The 25,683-nt window shown below is 45.1% G+C and overlaps 2 protein-coding genes across 18 annotated transcripts in view; one reads left to right on the forward strand and one right to left on the reverse strand.

The window, feature by feature from the left end:
- Positions 1-4,312, reverse strand: part of Marf1 (meiosis regulator and mRNA stability factor 1) — a 40,934-nt gene extending 36,622 nt beyond the window's left edge. For 10 of the 11 annotated variants that reach the window (XM_074059309.1, XM_020164435.2, XM_020164434.2 and 7 more), the window contains exons 1-2: positions 4,176-4,312; positions 405-606 (exon numbers count right to left, since the gene is read on the reverse strand). In XM_074059309.1, coding sequence (XP_073915410.1) covers positions 405-548 — 144 coding nt within the window. In that variant the 5' untranslated portion in view covers positions 549-606; positions 4,176-4,312. The other variant, XM_074059304.1, reaches the window with a different exon arrangement.
- Positions 4,313-9,815: 5,503 nt separating this feature from the next.
- The window catches only part of Nde1 (nudE neurodevelopment protein 1), a 30,919-nt gene continuing 15,051 nt past the window's right edge, over positions 9,816-25,683 (forward strand). The window contains exons 1-5 of one of the 7 annotated variants that reach the window (XM_020164429.2): positions 9,816-9,948; positions 16,148-16,226; positions 18,210-18,383; positions 19,412-19,565; positions 24,233-24,381. In XM_020164429.2, coding sequence (XP_020020018.2) covers positions 9,849-9,948; positions 16,148-16,226; positions 18,210-18,383; positions 19,412-19,565; positions 24,233-24,381 — 656 coding nt within the window. In that variant the 5' untranslated portion in view covers positions 9,816-9,848. Of the gene's footprint in view, positions 9,949-10,505; positions 10,625-10,932; positions 10,958-16,147; positions 16,227-18,209; positions 18,384-19,411; positions 19,566-24,232; positions 24,382-25,683 lie in introns of those variants that run through there. The other 6 variants (XM_020164427.2, XM_074059626.1, XM_074059625.1 and 3 more) reach the window with 6 other exon arrangements.

Consider the following 25,683-nt stretch of genomic DNA (forward strand, 5'->3'; position numbering starts at 1 on the left):
ATTTGAATACTCAAAAGAAATCTTCAATAATAACAACAGTACAAAACAACTGTCAATAAGGTCTTGTTAATCTCTCCTAATTTATAAGAAGGCCACAGTAAACTAAAGAAAACTAAGAAGGTCACAGTAAAATAAAATTTATTTTCTCCTTTCCTTTAATCTTACTGCACAATCTTTCGAATCTGGGATTTACTAACAAATCTCAAAAACTTAAAAGTATTTAAAGCATCTATTGGTACTCAGCATGGTTCTCACTGAATCAGGAATCCTAATGTGTTACAAGAGGCAGCAAACACAATGGACGGGAAGCCTTGCATACACTCGAGAGAGAGAAACTGCGTCCCAGGCCAAATGGACCTCTCATCCAAACACAAGAAGTTTGCTATGTCCGTGCACATAGTTACCGTTTGGGGACTAAGTGGCAATGTCTGCTCAGGACGGGAAAAGCAATTAGAGAATTTCCAAAGCCATGGCTTAGCATCATTATCTTGTTGAAGCCATCCAAGTGTTCTACTGCAGGGGTTCTCAGTTCCGTTTCCTTCCATCATACAGCCATACAAAGTGGTTCAACATTCTTTCATCTTTCTTTTCTTTCATTCTTCCACCCTGTTAAGAATGAGTGAGATGCAGTGTTACTTCTTACTTGTCTAAGTACACATTTTATAACATATTAAGCCATGAGACTGAAACTACATGGAGGGCAATGACTCCCAACAAATGAAATTTTAAAAGAAGAATGGATACAGAACATATTACAGTTTACTACATTTGGTAAACTTGGACTCTGTTTATGCTTAAAATCTACCTACATCAGTCTAATTTTAAAAATCTATACTCTGTAAAACAAAACAAAAAAAAGTCTATACTCTGCCATTCCTTATGTTCCACAGTTCTTCAAGTAAGAATGAACTCTGGATGAGCCCTTTTTTTATACATAGCCATGCAAAAAAAAAAGGAGCCAACTCTTGGACACTACATATCCTTGAGTGAAAATTCTCTTCTCTTGACTGCAGTCAACCTTCTCGGTTTCAAGTAGATTTTTTTTTTTTTTTTTTAGTTTTTCTTAATTCTTTTTATCATTCTTTCCCTAAAGATTCTGCTTTGGAGAGTCAAGTAATGAACATCATACCAACCTCTCCTACTGAGCCAAATCAAATGGCTGCTGTGGACTTTGATTTCTACTTTGCCCAAGAACAAATCAAAACAACTTTTTAGTTTACTTAATGAAAGTACAATTTGTTTTACTATTAAAAACCTAATGATTAGAGAAATCACAAGTCACAGATGTGCTGTATCTACAACACGAACAACACTCTTACAAGGTTTAAACAGTACAATCAAATCAATCCACATCCACTGAGTAAGAGGAAGCTGGCCAACAGGAAGGACAACTAAATCTCAATTTCAAGCCCTCACCATAAGATACCAACAACCACTTAGCTCATACCTATAGCGCCATTTCCTGGTGATTAGTTTCTCAGAATTTTCATCTGGGCATACAGAAAAGAATTTCTTTTATCTATATCTTTTGATAAGGTGCTCTTTCCAGGGATTCAGGATGTAGCCCAGTGGTAGAGTGCGTGCCTAGCATGCCTAAGGCTCTATGCTCCATCCCCAGCACTGCCAAAACCAAAACAAATCACAAAGCACTTTCCAAGAGATTTTACCATCTACATGGCAGGGGGAGGGAATGAATGATTATACAAATAACATATCTAAGATATATTTAAGGTATAGGAGAACTGATCACATACAGCAGAACTATGGCCTGTCAGCCAAAGCCAGCCCACTGCCTGTATTTAAATAGCCTGTAACTAAGAATACATTTTACATTTTCTTAACTCCTGAAAAAAATTTAAATATGAAATTCCAATCTTAGTGTCCATAATGTTTTACTGGGCCACAGTCATGCTCATTCACTTAACTACATTTATGTCTGCTTTTGTACTATAACTGAAGAGTTAAGTCTTTGCAACAGACATTGACCACAATGCCTAAAATATTTACTATTTGGCCTATTTGTCAGCGCTATAAAACTTTTAAAGTTTCTGTCTCTAGCCAGAAACTGTGGGTGTAGCTCAGTGGAACAACATATGCTTACCATGTGCAAGTCCCTGGGTTGAAACCCCACTCCAACCACAAAAAAAACGGGTATGTTTCTGCCTTTGTAAAGTGTGACTAATTTTTCTCCATCTACCTCACAGCATTAGAGGGGAAAGAAAACTAGCTAAAGACACCCCACTTTCTATTTTCACCATTGTGTCTTGTACCAAGTAGGAAGGAAGGCCTGCTACACAGTAAGTACAAAGTAAATATTTGTGGAACAAGGGAATCAATCATGCACACAATTTACCTTCTCCACAGTTGAGAGTGATTAATTCAGAGACAGAGGTGAAGGTGCATGCCATTCATTAAATCACAATACTTATTTTTCACTATGAAATCCAGGTCAGATGTCCTCCCAACCAGCTCCTCTCTAAAGCAGAACTTGTGATATTCACAGAATACACCATTTCACTATGCTCTCTCAAACCTCTTCAAAGCTCAATCCTGAAAGTACTAACATCTATAGTGTGATAGTTTACAAAGCATTTACATTTAAGGTTTTTATTTCCTAGTCCAGTAAATGTTTACTTAGTATCTACTATGTAGCAGACCTGTGCAGAACACAGGAACACAATGATGAAAAAAACAGGGCAATAGGTTCCTCAGTTATCTTTTTTTCCTCAGTATTTCTGTAGGGTGGACAGGAGAAATTAGTCACACTTTACAAACAGCAAAGAAAAACTATGAAGCTATCAGGCTGGAGGAGTGACTCAGGAGAAAGGATGCCTGCCTAACAACCCTGAGGCCCTGAGTTCAAGGGCTAGCCTGCCAAAACAAATAAAAATAAAGCAGTTTTGTAGCTAGCCTCAGATCACACAGTTACTATAGAAAGGACAAACTAGGCTTGCCCACCTCTTTCCACTACACCAAGGTGCCTTCAATATCGCTCAATATAATAAAAGTAAAAAACTTGTCAGCAGCCCACACACCCCCAACATTCCTAAGATGCCCCTAAGAAACACAGATAGCCAAAGTGGGTTCTGTTTGATTTCAGTGGGAGTCTCCTGTCTGCCACTATCTCTGTCTTTGACAATTCAGATACTGGCTGAGCACACAGGCTATGCCCTCATACTGCCTGCAAGTTAGCTCCCAATTCTACCCTGTTCTACCTGTGAAGTTTTGGGTAACTCACAACCTCAGGTTCAAACCTGAGATCCCATCTCCTATGTGGGTAACACCCTTATTGGGGAGTTTGGTTAGAACACTTAGCAAATGGCTTTCCCTTCCTCATCACTCAGTCTAATCCTGGACTCCCATTATCCCCACCCCCAATAGCTCTTCTATCTTTATTTGCTCGCTACTATATTACCTTCTCCCCATTAGAATTCATGTTCCTCGACATCAGGGACTGTATTTTCTTATTTATTATCGTATATCCTGCACTAAGCACATTGCCTGGCATATATCAATAACTAATTGTAGAACGAATGAAATGTTCAGTAAATGTCAACAGAGATCATTTCGGTTTCGATTTCCCTGTACTCAAAAAATTGTCGCTCAGAGATGCTGGGAAGTCCAGAAGATACAAAAGTAACTGGAAAGCTCTAGGTCATATAAGCCAAGGTCCTTGGGAAACTAAGGGGTGTTTCACAAGTTAGCGTTACAATTAGTAGGGGGAGTGGCTGAAGCCCTAAGGCTACATCCTAAGGAGTTGCTGAGAAGCCGAGCAGAATGGAAACCACTCTGGAAAAGTGTGCAAAAACAGCACCCTTAATCTTTTTTCCTCTTAAGTTCCCAACTTTGCACACTCCTCTGGGAAGGTTGCTCCTGACACCTGGAGGGCCCAACAGGGAGCAGGGAGACAGGTGCGGGCAGGGAGCCAAAAACCCCTAAGGGGGGAAAGCGTCGCAACAGTGACAGTAGCGAACGAACTTGAAAGGGAGACAGCCAACTCTTGAGGGGGGTTTGTCTGGCGGGTCCCAATCCTTTCCCTCAGCCTAGCCAACCCCCCCCCCACAACCTCACCAGCAATAGGTGGGGGAAGGGGGGCACCGTCCCTTAGCCGGCTCCAGTGTTCCTACAGCTGTGGACCCGCCGGGGTCTAGTCCCAGCACTGACAGCAAACTCACCTCAGCCGCCGGCTCCACCTCCGCTCACATTCCGGCCCCGCCGCCTTCCCCCCGCCCCCCCCAGGCCCTTTGTTTTGATTCCCGACTCCGCAGCTCCCGCCGCCGCCGCCAAGCGCACCCTCCACTTCCGCTTCCGCGCCGCACCACCCCTGTCGCAAAACCGACGCCCTTCTCTCCCGCTCGCCCCGCCCCTTCCTCCTCCCTTTCCTCGCGGACGCGTCCTCCGCGCGCGGGGCATGCTGGGAACCTCGGGGGGGGGCGGGGCCTCGCGGCCCTGCAGCCTCGTCAGGCTCAGTCCCCTCCCGATAAACCCCTAAATAAGGACTTTCCTGGGGGGCGACCCGGCCTTTTTCTTCAAGATCCCCCCAGATTAAGGAGGTCTTCCTCCCGGCTTCACGTCACAGAGTGTAATGGAACCTCAAAGCAGAGAATTAGGGCGCTTGTTAGGTGGAACTGAAGGAAGACCAGCTAAAGGGGATTTAGTGCAATTCAGCTCTTTTTTGGATGCTTCATGAGAAGGCAGTTTAAACGCGATTTCAATGAAACACCCGATTGCTTCAGCTTGTTATTTTTTTCTTTTGCTTCGTCACGTGATAGTCTTTTTTTTTTAAATTAAGTGGTGCATACTTCACAGCATCCTTTAATATAGTGCAACCTAGTGGCGAGTGAAGGAAAAACAGGCAAAAAACCCCCCAAAACCTGCCAAGTGTGCTTCCTCAAGGTCCTTCCTGCTTCCTGCAGTTTGGACTCAGCTGATACAAATAAAGTGACTGCAAAGACGAAGCTGGATATTATCAGCAAAAATTAAGAGGTCCTTGGTGACCTTGATAGGTTGGGCAAACAGGGGACCTTAAGAGTTCAAAAAAGTTTTGCAAAGCAACACTGTTTAGGTGAATAAACATGCTATGTAAGTGTTTTGCTTTTGTGTCTTTGCATGGCACTTCACTATCTTCATGCAACGTAAAATACATATTATATATGTACGATTCTGTAGGCAAAAGGATGACTTCTGAAACTGCCAGCTGCTACCTATTTCCTGTTGCAAATTAAGAGAAAAGCAAAGCATATAGTATCTCAATGTAGACACACTTTAGGATGGGCTCACCGAATATTATTTTAAAAATTTATTTATAAAGTTTACCAAGAAACAAATTAACTTTGCAAAAGAATTAGGAAGTATAAAGTGCCAGATGAAGCCAGGCACTGGTGGTTCACACCTGTAATACTAGTTGCTTGGGAGGCTGAGATCCAGAGGATCACAGTTGGAGGCCAGCCTGGGCAAATAGTTCCCAAGACCCCCATCTCCAAAATAACCAGAGCAAGATGAACTGGAGGTGTGGCTCAAGCGGTAGAGCGCTGCTTTGCAAACATGAAGCCTTGAATTAAAACCCCAGTCCCACCAAAAAAAAAAAAAAAGCCAAGTGAGAACATTTGGTCTTGGATGTGGTGATCTCATTAGGCAATCCGAATTAATTGGGGATTAATCCATCCCTGTAGACACCTTTGTAGACAGGTATTGTGAAGGGCAAGATCAAACAAGCAGCTGCAGAATCCTCTGTGTCTGTCTCTAATTTTCCAGAAGGCCCATGGCAAGACCACATTATTGCCTTGTAGGTATTTATTACTGAGTAAATCTTCCTTGTGTCTGTGTGTGGGTAGTGTTTCCCAAGTGGGAATTAAAACAGATGAAAAACAACCATGTTTCTAACATTTTGGTTTTTAAGTACCAAACAAAAATATGTTACTCTTTATAGGTGGTTTTTTTCTTCCTTTTTGTTCTAGGTGAGTATATCTGAATACACATAATATTAACTAAAAATATTAAAAACAAATTAAAGTGATTGTAGATTTTAAATTACTTTAAAAAATTAGAGTGCAGAAGCATTTTTGTTTGACTTTGCTTGGCATTCCTTCAAGTTCAAAGATGCACCTAGTCTCAACAGGTAAATGCAATGAATAAAAGCAAACCAGTTACATAAATGGAAGGCTAGTGAAAGTCTGAATTACAAATATTTTTAAAAGAATCAGTTTTTGCTTATGCAGAGTATTACTGACCTTGTATAGGAGACAATTACATATTGAAATACAATTTGATCTTTTATGAAAGATCAAATACAATTTGACTTTCTCTTCAGAAAATATATCTGCTATTTCTCAGGGGAAGTTTCAGTCCCTTATCATAAAGATATTATTCATCAATCCTGTCCTTCCCTGATTCCAAGGTAACTGCACAAGAGAATGGCTAAGAGCAAAGGACAACAGGTACAAATGGAGAGAGCAATGCCAAGCTTGTCTCCTGTTTTTAGTTAATCCATAGGCCCAAGTAAGGAGTCAGTGCTTTTCAGCAAAAGCAGTTTAAGTACCTCTTACAATTTTAAATGATAAATTATGATGGAAGGGTGGGGTCTAAAAAAATTATGGTAGAACAGCCTAAGGAAGAGAAACTCAGCTCTTTACTCAATCATATCTCAAAGCTGCAAGGAAAACAATTGAATTTTTTAAGAAGAAAATATTTTAAAGTATATCACAGCTTTGTCCTCACTTACAAGGTTACCCGATGGCACACCCATTTCCCTAAACTTTTTTTTTGGCAGCTAAACTTTTTTTTACGGAATAAGACTTTAGTGATAATCATCTCAATGCCTTATCCCTTTTTTCATGGAAAATTTGGTAAGTTGAGAAACAACTAGTTTAAATGAGTTGATCCACACTGTTTATCTATCTTCTTGTATACTGGGGTTTGAACTCAGGACTTCATACTTGCTAGGCAGGCACTTTACCACTTGAGCCACTCCACCAACCCTTCTTTGTATTGGGTATTTTTGAACTATTTGCCTGGCCTGCCTTTGAACCATGATCCTCCTGATCTTGGCCTCCTGAGTGGCTAGGATTGCAGGTGTGAGCCAATGGCACCCACTGATCCATGCCATTTAGAAGTTTCAACAGATGAGGGCTGGGGGAGCTCTGTCAGCTTCCCACTTTCTGTGCAAAATCACAGGTACTTGAGATTCATCCATGAAAAGCATTTCAAGGTGTCACACAAGGAATCTCACAGGTGGAAGTTTTAACAAGGACTTATTTTAGTTTAGCAGGATAAAGAAGGGAGAAATGGGGGAAAGGGAGAAACATTTCCTGCTCCCCACGCAGGAAATGGGAGTAAAGACTCCAAATGGTGGTTCTTACTGTGGCCTGTACACTTCCTGAGCTGGAGAATGCATATGGTCCTGTGTCTAGCATGGGCTGGGAGCTGTTTACTGTTCTAAAACATGGAGAAGAGGACTAGGCCTACCTAAAACACAGGACCATAGGGAGTTTTAGGACTTCTTTTGCAAGACCTGCCTTCCTTTTTTCAGTCTCTCTAGGCCTTCAAGGGGCCTGGCAGCTTCTTACCATCTCAGAGGGGAAAGCAGATGCAGACAGCCCAGTCATGTTTCCCTGTTCTTGCAACTTAGCATTTAAGGGAGGTGGGAGGGGGGCTAGCTGCTCTGGGTTTTCCTGGCTGTAATGTATTTGTTGAAAATAATATTATTTACCTGGCTCATCAGGACCAAGAGCTGAGGGTATGATAGAGCACTTAAGCTTCAGGTCCTAAATTCAAATTCCAATGCCATAAAACAAAAGGAAGGAAAAAGAAAAAGAAATAAAGAAAGACTACTAGAGAGGACCATACCCTATCAATTTGTGCTTTTGTTTATCTACAGATTGGGGTGATTGATTATTCCTTACTCAGAAACCTCACAGAGTTGGTGAGGGTCAAATAAAACTGTAAAAGTGAAAACATCAGATCAAGTGTAAGCAGGTTATGAATGATTCACTACTAGTGTTTGGAAGGCTCCTGAAACTCATTCAGGTACTTTCCTTAACTCTGTTGATGTGGGCAGTGGGATTCCCTTTTGTGTCTCTGAGCTTCTAGGAACTTACAAGGAGTCAAAATAAGAGTTAGAGAATGGTCATCCTCACCATAGCAGGGAAGAACACCATTGCAGGATCCCGACAGCCAGCTCTGAAGGCTGATTTATTAGTTACTGCTCATAGGACTTTGAATAACTCATTTAACTTCCGGCCCTTGTTTTCTCACCTTTATTTCATTTTATTTTTTGAAGGTACTAGAATTTTGAACTTAGGGCCTTGAGCTTGCTAGGCAAGTGCCCTACCAGTTCAGTCAGGCCTCCAGTCCTCTTTGCTTTGGATTATTTTTCATATAGGGTGTTTTTTTGTCCCTGTCCTCAGCCAAGGATCCTCCTACCTAGCTATGTCACTGGCTCCTGGTAGCTGGGATTACAGCTATGTACCACTACACCCCACTTGTTTTCTCATCTTTAAAATGAATACAATGAAAGTGTCTTCCTATAGTTATCATCTGGGGCTCAGCTCTATGGTCACCTCCTTATAGTGGGTTTCCCTGACCATTCTACTGGCAGTGACCCCTCCCCAGCCCCTCTTTATCATGACTTGGCTTTAGTCAAAGCACTTAACATCTAAAATTATTTTACTTTGTTTGCTGGTTTAATCTCTTTCTCAAAAATATAAGCCCTTTGTAAGAATGCCTTATATATATATACACACACACATATATATAAGAATACTATACATATATATGTTAGATACAGAATTTTTTTGTTGTTGTTGTTGCTGTACTGGGGTTTGAACTCAGGGCCTACACCTTGAGCCCCAGCCCCCACCCCCCTATTTTTTGTGATGGATTTTTTTCGAAATAGGTCTTGGGAACTATTTGCCTGGGCTGACTTTGAACTGCAATCCTCCTGATCTCTGCCTCCTGAATAGCTAGGGTTACAGGTCTGAGTCACCAGAGCTGGGCTTCCAATAAATATTTATTAGGGGACAATTAGCGTTTCTGTGAAAACTGAATGGAAAAACACGTGTCAAAACGTTAGCATTTTACCCAAGTCATAACCGTTAAAAAATCATGGGTATTTCACCAGCACATATATTGTACTTCCCATGTGCAAAGCACTGCCGTAAATTTTACAAATGCTACCTCATTTAGTCCTCTGCATAATCCCATTGTACTATTTACTGATGTTGGTGGTACTTTTTTGTTTTTGTTTTTTTTGGCGGTGCTGGGGTTTGATCTCAGGGCCTTGCACTTGCTGGGCAGGCGCTGTACTACTTGACCCATGGCCACAGTCCAATAATTCCATTTTATAGAAAAGTAAACTGAGTCACAGAGCAGTTAAATGACTTGCCCAAGATCACGTGCTAGTAAAGGCGCGGCTAGAAATAAAAAGCTACATCTCCTACAGTAATTGGCTGTCTCCCAAGAAGATGATAATGTCGTGGATTCTATTTTAAATGAAGAGGAGTGGGAAGGACAAGGGGGTACTGCTAACCAAGTGGGTCTTCATCCTTCCTTCAGATTTGGAGAAGAATGGCAAAAAAACACGCAGCGGAAAGAGAGGCCGGGTATTTTCGCAGTGCATGCCCACAAGTCCAAAATCAATCCTCTGTGTCTGGGAAGCAGCCTGCAGCGGCATCTGAAAGTCCCGCTGGTGGCCCAGCAGCCAGAGCCTGCCCCGCCCCCTCCCGCGCCCCCTCCCGCGCCCCGCCACCGCCGCGTGGCCGCGCCCTGCCCGGGCCTGGGAAAAAGTTTCCAAACGCCGCTGCTCGGCGCTGATTGGGCGAGCCGGACGCGGACCCGAGGCGCGGCAGCCAATGAGCGGCGCTGGCCGCGAGCGCGGGGCGGGGGCGAGGGGGATTCGGGCCGCGCAGCTCTTGCCCGCGCTGCCGCCTTGGTCTTCGCTGTCCGACCCCGGTAAGTGGAGCTGCCGCCGGCGACGGTCGTGGCCGCCCGGGACCTCCGCCCCGGACTTCTCACGGGCCCTCCGCCCGCCACCGTCCTGCAGGGACCCTTTGCGCCCCTCCCTAGCGCGTCGCCGGTCCCGGAAAACCCGCCGCCCCAACTTTCCAGCCCGTGTCCCTCGCGCGGGGCTCCTCGCCCTTAGCAACTTTGTTTCTCTTTCTGCGCGCGTCTCTCCGACCCCCGCTGTCCTCCTTGTGCCCAAACCCGGCCTCTCTTTCCCCTGCTGTCGCTTCCCTCCTCTAATTCGCCCTTTTCTGTCCTGCCACCTCCTCTTCCCTGCCCCCCAATTCCTTCCCCGCCCTCACCTCCACTTCCCCACCTTGTTTCCAACCCCCAACCCCGGTCCTGGACACCTTCCTCCTTTCGGTCACTGTCCCTGGGTCTCAGATCTCCTCTGCGGGACAGTTCAGCCTTCTGACAGCGCTTTGGGTACAGGATTGGATAAAGGGTGAAGACGCTCATTCCACACTGGGATGCCCTCTGGGTCTACCTGCCTCTCTCTGAGGTCCTGGGAAAAACCCCGCCGTCACTTGGACACCGCTTTGGGAGGCGACGCTATTATCTTCAAGTCACAGGCACGCTGGCGATCCGGGGTTTCCCTGATTTCTTTGTCCAAGGTTTGCACCAGGTTGTGCTGCTTTTTCTTCCTACTTTTAGCCCGAGGCCCCTTTAACTTCCTCTCTAAAGAAAGGGCCTTTGAAGCAGTGTGCTGGGCAGCAGTTTGTCATTTTCTATGCTCGTTTTGTTTCAGTGCATCCTAGGCGAGGATGGCATTTTAGGACAAGGGTGGAGTGCTTTGAAGAGTAATTGGATACTAGCTGATCCCAGAGTCAGAGACCGCCCTGCACCCCCTGCTTCCTACCACATGGGGATTTAACCAGTTTTTGAAATTTAACTCATTCCTCTTGGTTGTGTAGGAGTAGATGCCCGTGATCTATGCCCTTGAACTCCCTGGCCTCTGGTTTGTATATTTTGTTCCATTTGGGATCTTTTCTTAAATTGGCTTATTCTGTTAGGATGTTGTTTTTGTTTCCAAAGTGTGTCCTTTTGCCTTAGAATTTGTGAGCCCAGTGAGATGACACTCTCTCCCAAGATAGTTTCCAAATGTGAGCCCAAGAGCAGGCAGATAGTGTGTGCTCTGGTTCTGTGTTTGCACCTAGAACTGCTTCTCCCAGCAGTGTTAAGAATGATTGAAAACCCAGGATTTCAATCATTTGAGGCCAGCCTGGGCTACATGGCAAATGCCACACCAGCCTGGGTTATAGCATAAGACCCTTCTCAAGGGGGAAAAAAAAAAAAAGATAAAAAAAATGATGGAGATCGCAGTAAAAAATTTCCCTGACATATTGGCTCAGTAGACTACAATTATCTTGGAACAGTAGCTGTTCTTTTTTTTTTTTTTTTTTTTGGCAATACTGAGGTTTGAACTCAGGGTCTACACCTTGAGCCAGTCCACCAGCCCTTTTTTGTGAAGGGTTTTTTGGAGGTAGGGTCTCAAGAACTATTTGCCTGGGCTGGCTTCGATCCTCCTTCTTGATCTCTGTCCTCCTGAGTAGCTAGAATTATATACGTGAGCCTCCAGAACCTCACACTGTTCAATTTTTTTTGATCCAAGTGTAAGCTTTTAAAATTTCAAAAGCAACATATGCTTACTGTAATTGTGTGTGTGTGTGTGTGGTGTGGAATTGAACCCATGCATGCTTAGGCAATCACTCTACAACTGAGCTACATCCGTAGGACTTTTTAACTTTATTTTGAGGCAAGGTCTTATCTTACTGCGTATTCCAGGTTGGCCTGGAACTTGTGATCCTCTTGCCTCAGCTTTCTGAGTAGCTGAGATTACAGATATGCACCAACAAACCTGGCTTCAAAAGTTTTTTGTTGTTGTTTGTTTAATGTACTGTAGGCTGCTGTGGTAATGCATGCCTGTAATCCCAGCACTTGGGATGCTGAGAAAGGAAGATCAAAAGTTTGAGGTCAGCCTGGGTTACATACTGATCTCCAAGTCAGCCTCAAAACAGTGAGACCCTGCCCCCCAACAAAAAAAGGGCTGAGCATCGTGACTTACACCTGTAATCCCATTTACTTGGGAGGCGCAAGGCCCTGAATTCAAAAACAGCACCATCAAAACCCTGAAAAAAGTCTACTGGAAAGAAGTGTAGTGGGTACAAGGACTCAACCTCAGTGCCAGCTCTGCCCCCATTCTGGCACCCCTTCCAGACCTTTTTCTATACATGTTGCAGAGAGGGAGAGCACAAAACGCCACTTAACACACCACAGACTTTTTCCCACATCAGTATATATAATTCCTTTCTAGATCTGCATAGTTTTCCAATCACTGCCTCGCTGACAGGGTTCTCCAGTTTTTGAGTGATGGTTCATTCTCAAGCTCATGTCCTTGCGTGTCAACGTGCTTTGGTGAGTAGGTCACTGTAAAGCACAAAGACAGAAGCCAAGCTTGCTGACTCTTGATGGATTTTGCCCCAGTGATGTCACTTCTGCCAAATGCAAAGCGAGTAGCAACACACAGAGACTGTTGGAGCCTGTGCTGGCAGCTTCTCTCTCCTCCCTTTCCCTTCAGCTCTTTCATTTGGTTTGATCTGGAAGGATGTGGGTTGGGGTAGAGAAGGGTGTCGGGTTAACTCCTGATGGTTCATTCATATGTATTGCTCCTGACCCTCTGTGCTGGCTTTCTTTACTCAGAAAGAAATCCCTTTATTTTTTTCTGGAGTTTTGACATCAAAGGTATGTGTTTTAAGGATGTTTTCAGATTTTCTGAAAAAAAAAAAAATGCTGGCATGATTATTTTTTTAATTTTTATTTTTGCTGTAGTGGGGATGGACTCGCATATACTAGGTAAGTGCTTTACCACTTGAGCTAAATTCCTAGCCCTTTGTTTTTATTTGGTTCTTGAGATAGGATCTCAGTAACTGCCCTAGCAGACCTCCAACCCCGGATCCTCCTGCCTCTATCTCCCAAGTAGCTGGGAATACAGATGTGTACCACCATACCCATCTGCTGAAGTGAATTTTTATAGAAGATTCAAAACTAAGTTACAGAAAATAGGTACTTTTTGTACCACCAGACCATAATTTGTTGTTCTTCCTTACATATATATTGGAGACTTGCATCAGCTTTTTCCATAGGGTTGCTGGAGCACACCATAGCATGACAATGCATTGAGAATGCATGTTAGCTGCACACAGACAAAACAAATGATTACAGCAGGCCCCCCCCCCCCCCCGCTGGTTCTGGGGATTGCTGAGGACCTCAAGCTTGCTAGGCAGGTGCTCTACCATTTGAGCCACACCTCCAGCCCTGTAGTATCTATTTTTAAGAAAGCAGGTACAAAATTGTATTGTGTCCAGGCATTACAGCTGACTATTATTATAGTACCTTTAAAAAGACTGGGCCAAACAAAAAGTGATTCTGACCTCCTGTCAGTCTGTTTGAAACTCCTGGTAGGTGTTGAACTTGGATTCAAAAAGACCTCTTCCACTTGGGTCTGGTTGCTTCCACCACTCACTTGTGCTTTCAGAGATGGTCAAGACAATGTCTTGCTCTCGGTTAGTATTTATTTACTTACTTATTTATTTTTGGTGGAATTGGGGTTTGAACTCAGGGCTTCGTGCTTGCAAAGCAGGTGCTGTACCGCTTGAGCCACACCTCAAGTCCATTTCGCTCTGGTTATTTTGGAGATGGGTCTCAGGAACTGTCTGTCCAGGCTAACCTCAAACTGCAATCCTCCTGATCTCTGCCTCCCAACTAGGATTACAGGTGTGAGCCAAAGGCTTCTGGCTTCAAATCTGCTTTTAAGAAACAGAGTGATTGCCTTGTCTACCTCCTAGAATAGAACAGCTTAGGGAAGTTAATGTTGTTTGAAATGAATTTATTTAATGACCAGCCGCAGGCAGATAGAAAGCAATGGTAAAATTCAATAAATAGCCCTGGTAGATGGGAACCTTTGCAAGTCATCTAGCCTGTTTCTGGTGGCAGAGAGCAATGCCATAGAACTTTCTGAGACATCTCCAAGTGACAAAAGGAAATTTTTACATTTGGAGATTATGGTTTCATAACCAAGAGAGGTGCAGCTGTTACTTCCCCTTTTGCCTCTGGTATGTGTTTTCTCTTCCCCAAGTTCTGCTTTTCAAATGCATGGGGTTTTGGTTGAAATGCGATTTCTGTGCCATTTGTCCTTTAGTTGGTATAAAGGATTGTGCAGGCTGTGACGTAAGTCCATGTCTCTGCTAAGTTCTCCATGGTCCCTGAAGTTCAACACCAGACCTTTCTCCCCAACCTGTTTACAATGAGAGCCTCCCCCATAAAGGAAGCACTTCTTAGCATCTCCCATCTGCTCCTTTCCCGAGGATCAGGTTTTAAGCCTCACTGACCAAGATAACAACGCTTTAAGAAGCGCTTTCTAAACTCATCTGTCCTAAGTGTGCCAGAGGGCATTTAGTAAACTCCAGTAACCTAGCAGATAAATCCGTCACATAAAGCTGGCATGAGCCGTGGTCCATAGGGTGGCGTCATCCTGTCCACCCCTTCCCATTGACATTACTCACCTGCCTCACTTGCAGGAGTTCTCTCGGTAAGCTTCTTCAGGATCTGCAGATGTATGCAAGCCTTCTGAGCACCGCACTCCCCCATGCCTCCTGCCTTTCCTTGGTCTTACGTTCCCTTCTGCTTAGTGCCCAGCTTCCACTGTTCACTACTTTCCACTCGCTGCGTTTATGTGCCAGGCACTGTTCTAGGCATTGTGGATAAAAAAGCAAGGCACAGGTGGGCCCATGTTCCAAAACTGACATTCCACAGGGAAGAGAAACAAACCAAACTCAGAAAATGATGAGATAAGGGCTGAGTGCTGAGTTCAATCCCCAGTACTGAGAAAGAAAGAGAAAGAAAGAAAGGGAAGGAGGGAGGGAGGAAGGAAGCAAGGAAATGAAATGAAGTAAAATAGGACAAAGGAGAAGCTGGGGCTGGCGCTCATGCCTGTAATGCCAGCTGCTCAGGAGGCAGAGATCAGGAGGGTTGGGGTTTGAGGCCAGCCTGGGCAAATAGTTCTTGAGACCTGATACTGAAAATACCCAACACAAGAAAGGGCTGAAGGGATGGCTCAAGTGGTAGAGCGCCTAGCAACATGAAGCCCTGAGTTCAAACTGCAGTACCACCAAAAAAAAAAAAAAAGCAGAGGTTAATAGCGCAGTGGATACTGAAGTGGGTATCAGGTGGAGAATTTAAATATGGCCTCTTTGGGAGGACATTTCACCTGAGATAGGAATGGCAAGAAGGAAACCTTCTCAACTGAGCTCTGAGGGTAAAAAATTCCAGACCAAGAGAACATGGTGTGTTCGAGGAAGAGAAAGGAGACAGTGGCCAAGGCAGAAAGTGAACGGTAGGAGATGTTTGTCGAAGTAAGCAGGAAACATGTTATATTGGACCTTAAATATTATTTTCAAACTGCGGGAAAAGCCTTTTTACTTTTGTCCTTGCTTGTTCCTCACTACCTCACCCTGTTGCACAGAGATTTCCTTGTATGCCACACAGTTGAGACTGTCCTCTGTAGGATGTCTTAACATCCATACATACTTATTTATAGCTGCCTCAGCTCTGGGCTTTTGACACTGTGAACTTGGTTTGGTGACTACAAATTTGATGAGAGTGTATGTTTGCATGGAGAGTGAGTTACTGTTAACCTAACCCACGCTGAGTCACTGACGGGGTTGGGTTGGCCAAACCCAACCTCTACCCTTCCCACTTTCAGCAAGATCATTGACGCTGTACATGTATTAATCAGGTCTCGCCTTTAGAAAGTGGTATGACTCTAAGTAGTGTAACCTAGGCAGGCAGTTGGTTACCTTGCATCCTTAAGTAGGCTATGACTGGGCCCAGGTGTTAAACTGGTGTTGTCAGACCCTGTCTGACAACTTGTTTGAATTCCCAGTGACAAGTTCAGGGCCTTAAATAAACTCAGAAGGTAAGCTATGACATGAGACAAGCTTTGTCAGCTGGGATTCTCCATGTCTTAGCCTAACTGTCCTTAGAAATTTGCTTCCCTGCCCTCTGTTGGGAATGACCTGAGGCCCTCAGAGCCCTTTCCACCCATGCCCTCCAGCTCCTTGCTCATTTGTCTCCCTCCCTTCCTTCTCAGCTCACCAGAACTCCATCGATTTCCTCTTCCTGGCTTCCCAGATACTATTCTACGCCATTTCTCTATTCATTCATTCAAGGTAGGTTCTCCCTATGTAGCCCAGGCTAGCCTTGAACTTGTGGTCCTCCTGCCTTGGCCTTCTGAATGCTGGGATTACAGCACAGCCTCCACCCGGTTTGTTCTCTTCCTCCTCCTCTACCAGTGACCAACATTTCCTTCAGCCTCATGGATATTTCCAGTCTTTATCTCACCAGCTTCTCTGTTGTGGAATGTTCCCTTTCTGCCCTTGTTCCCAAGACAGCTCCCTCCTCCCGGCTCTCATCTCTCTCCCTGTTTCTTGCCAGTCTCCTTTGATCACTTCTCTACCCATCTTTCCATTATTGGCATTCCCCAGAGTTTCACCACAGTCTTCACGAGATTCTCTTACAAGGACAAGGGGGATCCACTCCAGGGGCAGGACCCTCACATTGTCGTGACTCTCACACTGATACGATTGGCTCAGATTTCAGCCCTGGAGTTCAGATCCACAGTTGTAGGCAAATATGTCACAGACATGTCCAACTAAAAATATCCCAACCTGGGTTTGTTGTCTCCCCCAACCCACTCACCCAAAAGAGTTCCTTCTGGTATTTTCATCTTGGGTGATGGGATGTCCCGTTCACCTTCCTTTTTTCTCTTCCCACCCTCAGATATAATAAATCAACAAATCCTAGAAATTTATTTTTTTTTTTTGAGACTGGGTCTTGTTTCGTTGCCTGGGTTGGTTGAACTTCTGGGCCCAAGTGATCCTTCTGCCTCAGCCTCCCCAGTAGCCAGGAGTACAGGCTACTAAATATTTTTAAATATTTTTGGAATCCATTTTTCCTCCCTCCATCCTCATTCTCACTTCTCATTCAGGCCACTGTCCGTTCTTCTCTGGATTGCTTGCAGAGGCTGCTCAGTTTAGGCCCTGGCCCTCCTTGGTCACCAACTTGAACTTTTTCAGCAGAAGTGCCTATCTGTCACTCTCCATGAAATCTCCCAGTGGCTCACATTGAGGGATTTTGAACTCAGGGCTTTGTACTTGCAAAGCAGGCACTCTGTAGCTCGAGCCACACCTCCAGCTCATTTTGCTCTGGTTATTTTGGAAATGGAATGTCCTGAACTATTTGCTCAGGCTGACCTTGAGCTACAATCCTCCTGATCTCAGCCTCCCAAGTAGCTAGGATTATAGGTGTGAGCCACCAGTGCCCAGCTGCTGCTAAATTTTTTTTCTTTTGTTTATTTATTTATTTGTTTGTTTTGAGACAGTCTGGTTATGTCATTCAGGCCAGCTTCAAACTGGTGATCCTCCTGCCTCATTCTCTGGAGTGCTGGGATTACAGATGTGCACTACCACACCAGTTTGCCACCAAGTTTTTTTTAACATGTCAGAAAAGCCTTCTGTCATTTAGCCCCTCTATTTTAATGTGCCCAGCTTCCCCTTCTGTCCTCAACTTTCAACATCTCAGACTTCCCGAGCTCCCCAAACCTGATCATTTCTCCCCTTCCCTGTCTTTAGTGTCCTCTTTCTCCCCCATTGTTTGCTTTCCTGCACTTTCACATGTTGCTGGTGCACACCCCTCCCAGGAAGCCCTCCTTGGTTCTCAGGTTGAGTTTGGGGCACCCTAATGTCCCAGGCACTGCAGAAATGCTTCTTAAGGGTGGTGGTTTCTCGGGTGCATACTTATGTCCAAACACACCAAATACGTGTCTGTTAATAAATATATGTAACATTGCATATTGTACATTGGCAGCCTGTGCATGCTCCTGTTACTGTAGTTTACACTCCATTTACATCCTCCTTCCATAGGCCCCAGAGGGCAAATAGGGACCTGGGGCCCATCTTCTTGCATCCTTAGATCCGACTGTGGCTCCTCAATAAATATCTATGGCATGATACACATAATAAGCCTGGATACTAAGCCGTGGAATGTAGCCAGTGCTGGGCTGTCTTCTGTCTGGGTTAAGCTTAGGTTTGGGGCAGCATTTTATCAGTTAATCCAGGATAGAGTTCAGGGATTTTTTTTTTTTTCTGTTGAAGATCAGCTGTTTACTCAGGTGTTTGTAACAATTTTCAAACCTTCTGTGGTAGACACCATGCCACAAGAAGAGTGAGCTCTCTTCCCTTCACAATGGAGGACCCTGGAAGGACTTTCAGCTCTGAGGAGGAAGAAGCAAACTACTGGAAGGACCTGGCGATGACCTACAAGCAGAGGTCAGTCTTGGAAGCAGCACTTACTACCTCCTCCTGTGAGAACAGCCACAGCTATTCTTGCATGCCAGCTATGTGCACTGTAGAACTGTCCCTGAGTTCTGCAGCTGGGGACACAACCTGTCCAAACTGTGAGGAACAGAGCTGGAATTTACACTCTAGCCCTAGGCCCGTGACTATTCCATGATGCCGCTTTCCATTCTGTGTTCTGATTGGGTTTTACCCATTGCTGGATCTGGTCAGATCTTCTGTTGTGGAGAAAGAACTTTTCCCTATGTCTCACAAAATAGGCTGCTGCAGACTTTAAAACCTGGGCCGGTGTTCCACTGCCATGTCTGAGCGTGCGGTGTGTGTGTATGTGTTGGAGTCAGCGTTCTTCCCATGGAGTCTTAGCACCTCCACGTGACAGTCCCTCTAGTTTTGTTTCTTTTTCTTTGCTTTTGAGACAGAGTCTTGCTATATATCCCAGCCTGGCCTTGAGCTCCTTCTTCCTCAGTCTCTCAAGTGCTGGGATTACAGGTGTGTACTGCCATGCCTGGCCCCCTCTAGTCTCTTTAATCTAGTTTCTTTAATCTAGTTTGATAATTCAGACTTAGTTTGACATGGATGTTTAGGATGGACTGGAGACAGCCTAGTGATGTGATAAACTAACATTGTACAGTCAGTTTCTGGAGATATACTTATGAATAAGGCTGTTTAGGCTATAAAATCTTATATATTTCCTACAGGTTGGGCTCCAAGACATAGGTTGAATGAATATGCACATAGTGAATTGGTTAAGATAGGGCTTTGACCCCCAGGACAAAAATAATAATTAAAATTTTTATTTATGTTTTTATCACTTAAAACAAAAAGAAAGAGCTGTATAGTCAGGCATTTTGAGTTAGGTTCAAGTTCTGTTCCTGTCCTTTTGTGTGACATCTCCTCACTTATCAAATGAGAATGGTGGTAGGTGCACAGAAATGGGCCACAGTGCCCAGCACACAGTAAGTGCTCAATAAATGATCTGGTGTTTGGGAATCCTGCTGCAGGGCAGAGAATACTCAGGAGGAACTCCGAGAATTCCAGGAGGGAAGCCGAGAATATGAAGCTGAATTGGAGACGCAGCTGCACCAGATGGAAACCAGGAACCGAGACCTCCTGTCAGAAAATAACCGCCTTCGCTTGGAGCTGGAGACTGTCAAGGTGAGGCTCCAGAGTGTCTGCGGGTGTGGACAGGCTTGCAGCAAGGAGGCCTGCGTGAGTGGGGGAGGCAGCTCTGCAGGGTGGGGGATAGTTCCGGCCGCTCCTGTCTGCAGGGCTGGGGGTGGGTGTGGCCATTGCCCTTTTCCTGCCCTGTGGTGGGGCATGGTGAGAAGCAAGTCTCGGCTCTTGTTACTGGGTGGGCCGTGCTGATTTCACAGGGCACATGGCAGGGAGACCTTTTCACAGGTTGGCGTGTCACTAGGATCACCGATTGGTATATTACAGGGTCCACTGTGCTAGCTCCTAGCTGTGTGTGACTGTTGAAATATAAGTTAGTGAAAAAGACGTTCAGTTCCTCCATCACACTAGCCATATTTCACGTGCTCTGAAGCCACATGGGGCTCGGGGTGTCACTGATGCACAGGTACCATGGGGACTGTGTGTCTGTAGAATTGTTACAGAACACTTGCTCTGTTGGACAGTACCTGTCCAGAAGCTACTGGACACTACGGTGGCATCTTCACATTTTCAGTGGCTTGAGGCACCTGTTGTCTGTGGAAATCCAAAAACATTAAATGGAAAATTCCATGCAAAAACAATTCAGAAATTTTAAATGACTTTTTATTAAGGTGTATTCTTTTTTTTTTTTTTTTTCAGTACTGGGACTTGAATTCAGGACCTTCACCTTGGGCCACTCCATCAGCCCTTTTTTGTGATGGGTTTTTTGAGATAGGGTCTCGAGAACTATTTGCCCGGGCTGACTTTGAACTGCAATTCTCCTGATCTCTGCCTCCTAAGTAGCTAGGATTACAAGTGTTAGCCACAGCGCCCGGCTAGGTGTATTCTTATAATTGTTGTATTTTATTAGTGTTGTTAACTTCTTAACATTTATAAATCAACTTTATCTCAGGTCTATGTAGATAAGAGATAGTATATATAGGGTTTGGGACTATCTAAAATTGGAAGCACAGTGGAATGTCTTAGAATGTGACCCCACAGATAAGGGGAACTGCCTACTGGCACGAAAGGCTGGAGCACTCTCTGTCAGGAGAGGCTGAGCTTTGCATTGTGAGATGTTGAGCAGCATTCCTGGCCTCTATCTGCTGGGTGCCAGTAGCCTCTCTCCACCCACAGGGTTGTGACAGCCAAAATCATCTCTAGACATGGCCGGGTGTCTGGAGAACACTGCTCCAGAGGGTGGAGACCGCGCCTATCGTACATTCTCTAGGACTTGGCAGATGGCTATTGAGCACACGCTGCGCCCCAGGGTCTGATGCTCAGCCCTGCTGCCAGTGAGGACCACCAAGCCAGCTTCCAATCTCAGCATCAGACAGACCTGAGCACAGATGTCCATTTCCAGGACAGGGGCCTGGCACATCTGCACATTTGTTTCTCTCTTTCTCCCTCTCTCTCCCTCTCTCCCTCTCTCTATTTTAATTTATTTTTTTGAGCAGTAGAGGGAGTGAACTCAGGGTCTTGGGCTTGCTAGGCAGGCACACTACAACTTGAGCCACTCTGCCAGCCCTTTTTGTGTTGGTTAATTTTGAGATAGGGTCTCATTTTATGCCTGGTTCAGCCTGGTCCACAGTCCTCTTCTTTGTGTTTCCTGCTGCAGCTGGGGATGACAGGCATGTACCACCATGCCCAACCATTGGTAGAGATGGGGTCTTGTGAATTTTTTGGCTAGGCTAGCCTGGAACCAAAATCCCACCACTTCCCAAGTAGCTAGGATTACAGGCTTGAGTCACCATCAGCAGTCTCTCTTTTCAAATCTCCGTATATAAATCTTGATGAGTTACTGGGGGAAGGAGCCAGGCCCTACACTGTGTGCCCAGGGCTAGGTGTGAAAGATGTGCACCTTGCCCTGTGGAAGCTACATGAGAAGATGGACCTAACATCCCAAGTCAGTTAGGGACATAATGTCCTATTTCCAAGGCTCTGACCCGAGATAACCCTAAGGAGGAAGCTGTGCAGGCTGGAGATGGCCTCACGAGGAGCTGAGCACTTTGCTAGCTGGTGGTGGAAGGTCTATGTGTGTGCATCCAGTACCTTGCTGCTTAGGGAATGGAGGTGACAGAGTTGGCCTAAACCTGTCCCAGACAAGGACAAGAATGAGTGTCGCTGCTAAGCCTGGCCTTAGTAGTGTATGTAGGAAAGCAGTCGTTACTGGGAATTTGAGAAGGGGGAAAAGAAAGGCCCCCAAGACTTGGCAGCTGAGCTAGGAAGTTCTAGCTTTTTTTTTTTTTTTTGTGGTACAGAGGTTTGAACTCAGGACCTCATGCTCTGCCACTTGAGTCACTCTGCCAGCCCTTTTTTTTGTGTGTTGGGTATTTTTGAGATAGGGTGTCATGAACTATTTGCCCAGGCCGACTTTGAAATTTGGTCTTTCTGCTCTCTGTCTCCTGAGGAGCTAGGATTATAGGCGTGAGCCACTGGGCACCGGGCAAGCCAAGCCAGCCAGATACACATTTGTGTGGATCACACATGTTTGCTGTGCCTTACTGATTTTTACTCAACATTTTATCATGAAAGGTTCCAAGCACATAGCAAGTTGAAAGACTTTTCCAGTAGATACCTGCATACCCACCACCTAGGTGCTGCTATACTGCTGCCCACATTTGCCTCTTACTCCACATATATTTGTCCCTGTCCATCTAGCTCACTCAGTCATTTATTTAGTGTTTCTAGACAGAGCCTTTGAGCCTGCAGAAGACCTCTCTGTCACAACTGCGTGACAGATGCAAGTGATTTGGGGCAGAGACGAAGGGAAGAAATACACCTTGGGGAAAGAATGCCATCACCAGTAAATTCTTGTCAGTCAATGAGAGATGCCACGTGAGGCGAGCTGTTTGACAACTGGCTTATTCATCTCTCCTTGAATACAGAAGCCCGCAGGGGTCAGACAGAGCATCTATTGATGCCCGCATCAGCTGACAACTTACTGTAATCAGCCCCAAATGAAAGTGCAATGTGGCAGCACCAGCTTTTCACGTGACAAGTTCAGAGCAGACCATCTGAAATGTGTCTACAGGCAAAGGATCCGGTTCTCCCATCCTCTTGTAATCAAAGTTAATGACTTAGAATCCTGTTTCACTTGGATATGCCTCTAAATAAAGGGTGTGAGGCAGTCAGAGCCATACCTGGGCACTGGCCCTTGTGTGTGTGCGTGCGTGCATGCATGCGTGCGTGGAACCTGGGCTGCCTCTCCTTGAGTGCCCACGCTTGCTGTCTGCTCCCACCAGGAAACGGGAGCATCAGAGGGGCTCAAGAGCAGGAGGATGTGGAAGTCCCTCCCTGTCCCCACCATGAGTCATCTGCTGTTCTTTGGCCATTCTTCTTTCACGGGCCCTCGCCACACCCCTCTGGCTCCAGGCACCATGACATCATCTCCTGGCACTTGGCACATCCGGACTGTTTCTAGCAACAGCTCTGTTTACTCCTTGAGTCTAAAAGAGGAACTTGCCTTTGTTTTTAACTTTCAAATTAGATCTTAGGCCTTTCTTATGGGGTATGTTTTCTTTCATGTTGTGTTTCCAGAATCTGGGAAGAGTGTTTGATGAAGGAAAGGAATTTGAAAGAGGAGCAAAAACAGGAGGGAGGAGGGAGAGCAGCGAGGGGTTGGAGAGAGAGAGAGAGAGATTTATACCTGGGTGACTTTCACTGAAATGGTTTAGGGCCATTCAGCATCATGTTTTGTGTGTGTGTGTGTGTGTGTGTGTGTGTGTGTGTGTTTTAGGGTACTGGGGCTTGACCTCAGGGCCAACACCTTGAGCCACTCCACCAGCCCTTTTTTGTGAAGGGTTTTTCAAGATAAGGTCTTGTGGAACTATTTGCCCGGGCTGGCTTTGAAACTTGATCCTCCTGATCTCTGCCTCCTGAATAGCTAGGATTACAGGCATGAGCCACTGGCATCATGGTTTTAAGAGCATCAGCTCAAATGGCCTGAATTTGACCTTGGCTCAGTCGTTACTACCAGTTGACTTTGGATTAGTTGAGTAACTGAGCCTCAGTTCCCACCTCAGATGGGATTAGATGAGACAACATATGTACGAGCCCCAAGGCCACACAGTAGTAGTATGTAGTGGATGTCTGCCGCAGAGGCACTAACTGATCTTTGAGATGTCGTCAGGACTAGTCCCTGCTCTTGGAGGCACTAGCAGTCACACTGAGCTTCCTTTGGTAATTAATAAGTTGTTTTTCCCTTCCCTCCCCTACTCACCCAAAAGTTCTACAGGAGAGTGTCTTGATCAAAATTTATGACATTTGAAACCTAAATACCTGATGTCCTCCTAAATCAAGGCACAAGTGATCAAGTCATCCCTGACACTCTAATACAGTGAGTGTGTGAAGCAGGTCTGTGCTGACTTGCAAATGAGGCTTGGGGAGGTGGGTGCAACTTTCTTTGGCTCTGGACACCTGACATTTCTTTGAAGATTGTTGGGGGCTATAGGGACCAGGTTTGGGAGTGGGTAGGATTGCAGGTGCTGGGCACCAGGAGGCAGGACACACTGAGGACATGTTTGGGAGAGATGGTCAGGACATGCCTCCATGTCCTCCATTCCTCCAGGAGGAATGGATGCTTAATGGCTAAGAACAACAGATGTCTGCCACTTAACCACAGTATAGCAAAGTCTTAAGTCATTCATCCTCGTCGCTTTTCTCTTCAGGAGAAGTTTGAAATGCAGCACTCTGAAGGCTACCGGCAGATCTCGGCCCTGGAGGATGACCTGGCGCAGACGAAAGCAATTAAAGACCAGCTGCAGAAGTACATCAGGGAGCTGGAGCAAGCCAACGATGACCTGGAGAGAGCCAAACGGTACGTGCGTGGCTGGGGAGAAGGCAGCTGCCAGCTTTGGGAGACTTCCATCTTGCTGTCCTCGACATTGTGAGCCACCAGGCCCTGTGCTGCAGAGAACTCAGCAGCAAGGATCTCTGTCTCCTGGGGAGAAGGACAGTGGGCAAATTATAGCAACCTCAACGTAGCAAGAAGGAAGTGCTCAGAGTTCAGGGTCATGGGGTGAGGAGGGGTGGAGGGAAGGGGAAGATCATAGGATAATTAATTTGGACACTGGTGGGAGATTGTCAGGGAAGGCAAGAACATTCCAGAAAGAAGGACAAAATAATGAATATGTTCATTGAATGATATTTCCTAAACTGATGTTCTATAGTTTAGGAGAATCATTATCCTTATATATTATTACTATATAATTACAGAATGTGCTGGCACTTTTTTAAAAAAACAATTTTTAAAATTTTATATATTTTTTTAATACTTATTTATTTTGGTGGTACTGGGGTTTGAACTTAGGGCCTTGTACTTGCTAGGCAGACATTCTACCACTTGAGCCAACCCTACAATTTATGTTCTGTACCCCATAAATAGGTATAATTTAAAAAACAGAATTTATATCAATGACGTAATGACATGCACACATCTTAAGTGTACACTTCTATCACTTTGTGTGTGTGTGTGTGTGTGTATGTGTGTGTGTGTAGTACTGGGGTTGTGAACTCAGGACCTGCACCTTTTTGTGATGGTATTTTTCAAGATAGGGTCTTGCAAACTGTTTGCCTGGGGTGGATTTAAACCGTGTTCTTCCTGGTCTCTGCCTCCTAAGTAGCTAGGATTACAGGCATGAGCCACCAGAGCCCAGCTACACTGCTATCAGTTTCGACAAATGGCCACACTTATGTAGTCCACACTCCTAAGCTATGGTACATTTCCAAGGCTCCCAAAGTTCCTTTTGTTAGTTTTTCAGTGGTTGCTTTAGGGAATGCAGTAGTTTTTCAGTTTTTTAGTTGATACTGTATTACTTCCTACAAAATGTAGCAACTTTGAGCTTTGACTTTCATTTGCCACCCTTCCACTTGCTGCTCCAGCTGTGAGATCTGTTACAGTCACAGATGTAAGTCAGTCACTCTGCATTGTTTGAAGGTCATATGGACTTTGAAGAAATTTGCATCAAGTGATGGCCCTTGTGTATTTTCCACATATTGCCATTCCACCTGGTAACACACTCTCCTGCTTGAGAAACTGCACGTAGTGTTTCCTGAAGCATAGGTCTGCTGGCGGTAAATTCTCCTAGTTTTTGTTTACCTAAAAGTGTCTTTATTTTGC

Source organism: Castor canadensis, chromosome 17 (genome assembly GCF_047511655.1).
Source record: "Castor canadensis chromosome 17, mCasCan1.hap1v2, whole genome shotgun sequence".
Taxonomy (NCBI): domain Eukaryota; kingdom Metazoa; phylum Chordata; class Mammalia; order Rodentia; family Castoridae; genus Castor; species Castor canadensis.